General features: G+C 38.2%; 2 protein-coding genes across 2 annotated transcripts in view; both read right to left on the bottom strand.

Moving 5' to 3' along the window:
- Positions 1–3,573: 3,573 nt before the first annotated feature.
- Positions 3,574–5,826, bottom strand: LOC9657697 (acetyl-CoA acetyltransferase, cytosolic 1). The gene is made up of 8 exons (XM_002974245.2): positions 5,371–5,826; positions 5,204–5,310; positions 4,995–5,061; positions 4,683–4,930; positions 4,474–4,617; positions 4,214–4,396; positions 4,031–4,141; positions 3,574–3,964 (listed from the first exon to the last, which is right to left on the bottom strand). Exons 1-8 carry the CDS (start codon positions 5,546–5,548, stop codon positions 3,701–3,703), a joined length of 1,302 nt encoding a protein of 433 aa, XP_002974291.1. The 5' UTR covers positions 5,549–5,826; the 3' UTR covers positions 3,574–3,700.
- LOC112347761 (agamous-like MADS-box protein AGL28) overlaps positions 5,623–5,849 on the bottom strand; it is a 927-nt gene continuing 700 nt past the window's right edge. The window contains exon 2 of the mRNA XM_024679123.1: positions 5,623–5,803. Coding sequence (XP_024534891.1) covers positions 5,623–5,803 — 181 coding nt within the window. The remainder of the gene's footprint in view (positions 5,804–5,849) is intronic.

The following is a 5,849-nucleotide window of genomic DNA, read 5'->3' as shown; positions in this document are numbered from 1 at the left end:
GTAACACACACGAGTATATATGAAATATTAGATTAAGAATAATGGAATCCTTTTATATATGGTGATTTAGAGTTTCATATTAACACAACACTACATCTAATTTCTTACATGTAGGAACTATAGATCAAATTGGAAACTATCTCTTTAAAAGTTTAATTGAAAAAATTACAAATCAAGATGAAGACTATCTTGTTCTTGGAAGGTCACCTAGATGCATCCTCTTCACCTATATTTGTATGAAACATTGAGTGATAAATCTATATTAACTTAAAAATTAATTATATGCTTAACCTCTCTAACTGTTAAATTTGGGACTATATTCACTCTTAAGAATAATTGCTAAAAAAATAAAAAATTATAAACTTTTAAAGAAAAATAAGTGAAATATATTAAGTAAATAAAATTTTAATTATGATAAGGTAATTTCAGTCTATTTTTCTGAAAGACTTTCCTTTTAAGTATTAGTATTTGTTACCAAAATAGATAGTAAGAGGTAATTTATAATATTATATATAAGTGTGAGAAACTTAATATGCAAATGAAGTTTATAACTTATATATATAAATATCTTGACAGTAAGAATGGGGTTTTGAGAAGGTTCATATATACTTATATGGTTCATAGGAGGGTGATAATGTTATAATCACTTCATTATTAAAGTAAAAATATTTAGTTCATTGTATTGGTTGGTGGGTCTTAAAAATTTAGATATACAACTTCAAGTTTATTCATAACTTGAGGAGTTATATAGTTAACATTAACACTGTTTTTTAAGTTCCTCTTTCTTCTTTGTTCTCTTCTCTTGTTTCTAAGGAGCCTATTATTTTTGCATTAGTGGAGAAACTCTATATCCTTTTATCTTGATTTCTAGGTTGAATGGTATTCATGCAAACAGCCTCAAAGCAAATCTACACTGGATGCCACTACTAATATGGCAAACACACTTATTGATTTGGAACAAATGGCACTCAAAGCTTATAAAGTTTTAAAGATAAGATTACTCAAGAGATTGGGAAGTTATTTGAAAGGCTCTTTTGTCCTTTTGTTTTTCCTAATGATCTTTATCTAGTTTGAGAAGTAATGCTAAAGATTGTTTGGTAAAAGCATTGCTAAATATCCCTAATGGGCATTTGCAATCCACAATTTGGATGATAGAGAGGGTATAGCAAGAGCCCAGGTTTGAGCTTGCTAGTGACTGCTATTAAACACTCTTTTATTGTGGAGTATTTCATCTTTACTCGTTATAAGATGATATTGATTAAACACACTCATACTTTTTTGCATCAACACACCTTTGAAATTAATATTGAAAACATTCATATGTAAAATGTAAAGTTTAGTGTAGTAAATTGAAGGAGCTGTCAACACTTCTTTGAGATATAAAAATTCCCACTTATAACCCTTTACATGTACCCAACAATTATAAGACCTAGAATATAATATAAGTTATCAACCTAGGCCTACTATGTGTCTATGTTATGCTGTTGTGCCTAGTGGAGGGAGATCAAATGCTAGACTTTAAGGACACTAGTAATGGTTAGCCTGCTGCCTCTATTGTCTTTGTCTTGCTGTTTGGAATATTGGTTGTGGTTGCAGAAACTTATACTTACATCTATGAGAGATCATAGCAATTGGAAAGCATAATTGTAACTTACTTCTTTTAGACACTGGAATGTGGTAAAGGGCTCATTGTGAGCATCATACATAAAGTTGATTTACAAGTCTCTATGATGGCCTTCCCCTCTTAGAATAACTCTGCCTAGAATGGGAGATGTGGTGAAGAAAATGCTCAAGCTTAGCCATTCCAGATTGTCAATAGCTTATTTCAACACTGTTGACTATATAACAACAACTTAACTTGACAATTGAAAAGGTGTGATTAGGGATAACCTTCAAAAACTCCTTGACAACCACATCTACATTGTACTCTTTGAGTGTCCATGACTGGTTTGAATTTTAGCATAGCTGAACATACTCTATCAATGTTCATGTGTCTGAGAAGTTGAAGAAAACATGTTCAAGGTCTCAACAAGCAAGCCAAGGCTGATGCTAGTGAGTAAAGAGCCCTAGAAAAAGAACATCAATGAAACAATGAGAAACAATTAATTAAACTTGAATGAGGCATCCTTATTCTTTGACAATTTATGCTTTGAGACCTCACAAATCAGAGTGGAAAAGGGAAGAAAGCTTTTTCCCCATAAGAAGAAGAAGAAACAAGAGATTTATTCCTTATTTACAAACTTAAGAGAGTATTCTTAAAATCTCTTTCCTCTCCCTCCCAGCTTCCAAGAAAATACTAAAGTTCAAATCATTTTTCACTCCATACCTTTGGCACTGAGGCGCAAGTGAAACTTTTGGCCATAATAGTGGTAGAGTATGGGCCAGAACATATCCTCTCCAAGAGCTTTATAGACCTTTTCCACTCTAGTTCTTACCTGTAAAGATCATAATGGGTTTTCCTTTGTAGGTCTTGCAGCTTAGAAACAAGAAAAAAACTGTCATTCTCCTAGAAAATGAGAGATAAAACTAAGTTGGGAAATTTACTCTCCAATCCTCCCATAAAGGAGGAGCTGCAAAGACACTATATAGAGCTATCAAATCCTTTCTTAGACATATATCCTATAGACTAATGTTAAATATTTTTTGCAAAAAATATTTAATATTAAACATTATATTATAAAAGAACTAAAGAAATTTTATAAAAGTTTAGTATAAGAAAATCTTGATTAGATTGAAGAATATTCTAATACTATTTATTATACCGTTAATTTCATTTAACAATTGCTAGTCTTGCTCACAAGTTTGAGGATTTCTTTTCTGATATTTTTATGTATAACTTTTTCTTTCACATTGAAAGACATGGAAAGTGTGTAATATATGTTAAATATTTAATATAGAAAAAATATTTTTGGTTCTTTTATTAAATCTAAAACATTCTATGTTATAATAACACACAAAGTGGTATTATATGTGGGAAGTCACCTAATGTGGCTTCAAAGAAGCTAGTCAATAGGAAAAGGTTTGGCATCTTGTCTTAAAATGAATTTTGCTTCACTAGTGCATAGTAGGCAACTCTAGTTTTATAAGGGAGCCACTTGGGAAATGGAAAGGCCATGATACTCACCTTTTCACGTTTGAAAGAATTTCGCTTAAATTCTTTGCATTGTACTAGTTTAGACATTAGGGAATGTATATCCATATATTAAAAGGAGATGAGCATATAATAAAATTTGTTCTAAAATCTATTTTTACATCAAAGTTTTAAATCTATTTTTGCACAAAAGCTTTAATTTTTTTCTAAGATGGATAGGCTTCTTGTCAGATACCAAATACCCTATAATAAATGTTGCTAACTTTGAACCATGACAAAAAGATGTATCTAGAACACTTGTTAAAATGGTTTTTCCCAAGGAGAAGATGTTGCTTATGTGGTGATCTGTGTGCTCACTTGTGCTCTTAACACCAATGGGGTTGACTGGCATAATGCCCTAGTTGTAAACAGACTGCAAAAACTAATATTCAGACTACCACCGAGAGTGTGTTTCACTTCTTCTAAGGTAATTATCTCCTCTCTATCCTCATACCCATCTGTTTCGCTTAATATTCATTTCTCTTTGATAATCCAACAAGGCTGTGCAACTTGATGATGTGTGATCCAGCTTTTCTCTTTCCTCTCCTTTTGCTTCTTTCATGACCTTGGCTATTCACTTGATGCACTTTTGGCCTGCTTGTCTCCCACCACCTGCTGTGTCCTCTCCACCACAATGGCTGAGGCTCCACCACCGCCATTGCACACAGCTGCAACACCAACCTGCTTGTCCCTGCTCCTCAGATTGTTTATGAGCGACACCATAATCCTGGCTCCGGACGCACCAATCGGATGGCCCAATGCAACAGCGCCGCCGCAAACGTTCACATCGTCGTTAGAGATCCCGAGCAGCTTGCAGTTGGCCAAAGTCACAACCTGTAGACACAGCAAAGCAAGAAGGAAAGAGCACTTTGATATTATCAAGACTGAGGAGAAACTTACAGAGAATGCCTCGTTAATCTCGAACAAGTCAACGTCGTTGAGCTTCCGACGTGCATGTGCTAGAGCTCGAGGAATTGCCACGGCCGGACTGGTTGGAAACTTTTCTGGAGGCTGACGAAGAAGAAAAGGACACGAAGGCTACCTCAGCACTGGAAACAGCACATCTTTTTACTAGTTGCGTACCTGAGCTGCGTCCGCAAAGCCCCGGATGGTAGCAATCACCGGCAGTTTGTTCTTCTCCGCGAACTCTGCGGAGGCCAGCAAAAGCGCCGCCGCTCCATCGCTTATTTTCGACGAGTTGGCAGCAGTTACCGATCCATCGGTCTTGAAGACCGGCAGAAGCTCCCGCATTTTATCTGGATCAAACTGGCATCAAACAAATAGAAAAAGCGTCATCTATGAAACACATGAATGAACGAATGAATTGAGAAGAGAAAAAATACCCGGGAGCACTCTTCATCGATACTGACTAGCACGGGTTCCTTCCCTTTCTTACCAGCAATGATAACTGGCGTCACTTCCGCGCTCGCGGTTCCTGCTTCTCGAGCCGATATGGCACGCTCGTAGCTCACGATAGCGTGAACATCCTGGTAAAACGAGTTTTAGACAAGACACCAAGAAAAATGAAAAAGAGAAAAAGTAGATGGCAAACCTGTTCTTCCCTTGAGATTCCCATTTCCTGAGCGCAGGATTCAGCATAAGTTCCCATCGCATTGTTCGTGAAGGCATCAGAGAGACCGTCACAAAACATGCTGTCCTTTACAGTCAAATCTCCCATGAGCTTCTTTGAAGGATTCTGGCGTGGAAGAAGAAATGGAGCATTCGACATGCTTTCCATTCCGCCAGCCACGACGAGCTCATTTGTTCCCAGTGCGATGCTCTGAGCAGCTAGCATCACCGCTGTCGAAAACGAAGGAAACACTTGTTCACAAACTGTAACAAAGATAAGAAAACTACTCCAAACCTTTCATGCCGGAAGCACAAACTTTGTTCACAGTTGTGCAAATGGTCTTCGCTGAAAGCCCAGCACCCTGCAAAAAATCACAGATGAGAACCTGTCAGCGAGAGGAAGAAACTTGGATCTCCAGTTCGATCATCACAACCATAATTTGCATCAAGACGAGCGAGAATTATGATCGTGAAGAGTGAAAGAGAAATACAGGATGAACGGACAAGAGCAGCTTGGCGTGCCGGCGCTTGGCCAAGTCCGGAGCTCAGCACATTTCCCATGTACACCTCTTGCACTTGCTTTGGATCGATCTTACTCTCTTCCACAACGGCTGCAAACAAATCAAACACTCACAAGTTCTTTGCCGGACTGAAAGAATTTCCCAGCATACCTTTGATGGCCGCTGCGCCGAGCTCCCACGCTCTGAGCGGCGAGAGCAATCCCTGGAAGGCGCCAATTGGGGTCCGCTTGGCAGCTACCACCACCACATTCTCCAGGCGCTTGGCCGCGTGCTGCAAGCTCGATTCGGCCTGGGCGGAGAAGCGGCGGCAGCAACCCAGTCGCCCCATTCCCCACTACAAACTAAGAACAAAATAAGAACCCTAAATTCCAACAAAATATACAGAAGTTAGAATCCTCTTATCTACAATTCCTTGCTTTTCTCACACAAATCATCTGGAATTGGAGCTACTAGCAGAGAGAGCTGATGCTTTTCATGGGTTTTCTCGTGCTGGAAGTTGTGATCGCCTAAGAAATGCGATGGCAATTGATAGGACACGAGCGATGCCTGGATTTGCAAGAACTTGGCGCGCTCAATCACAACCCTGTACATGGCTTCCAGCGACTCGGCATGCTGCTGAGCTCTCGATT

The sequence above is a fragment of the Selaginella moellendorffii genome, unplaced genomic scaffold, assembly GCF_000143415.4.
Source record: "Selaginella moellendorffii unplaced genomic scaffold, v1.0 SELMOscaffold_24, whole genome shotgun sequence".
NCBI classification, from domain to species: Eukaryota; Viridiplantae; Streptophyta; class Lycopodiopsida; order Selaginellales; family Selaginellaceae; genus Selaginella; species Selaginella moellendorffii.
Note: the sequence above shows the minus strand (reverse complement) of the source record. Positions and strands in the feature narration are given on the sequence as shown.

Bases quoted from the DNA above. Each gene is read 5' to 3' on its own strand.
- LOC9657697 (XM_002974245.2), bottom strand. From the start codon at position 5,548: ATGGGGCGACTGGGTTGCTGCCGCCGCTTCTCCGCCCAGGCCGAATCG. The intron at 4,142-4,213 runs GTACGCAACTAG...CTTCTTCGTCAG, and splicing joins GCTTTGCGGACGCAGCTCAG to CCTCCAGAAAAGTTTCCAAC. The intron at 3,965-4,030 runs GTAAGTTTCTCC...CTGTGTCTACAG, and splicing joins AGATTAACGAGGCATTCTCT to GTTGTGACTTTGGCCAACTG.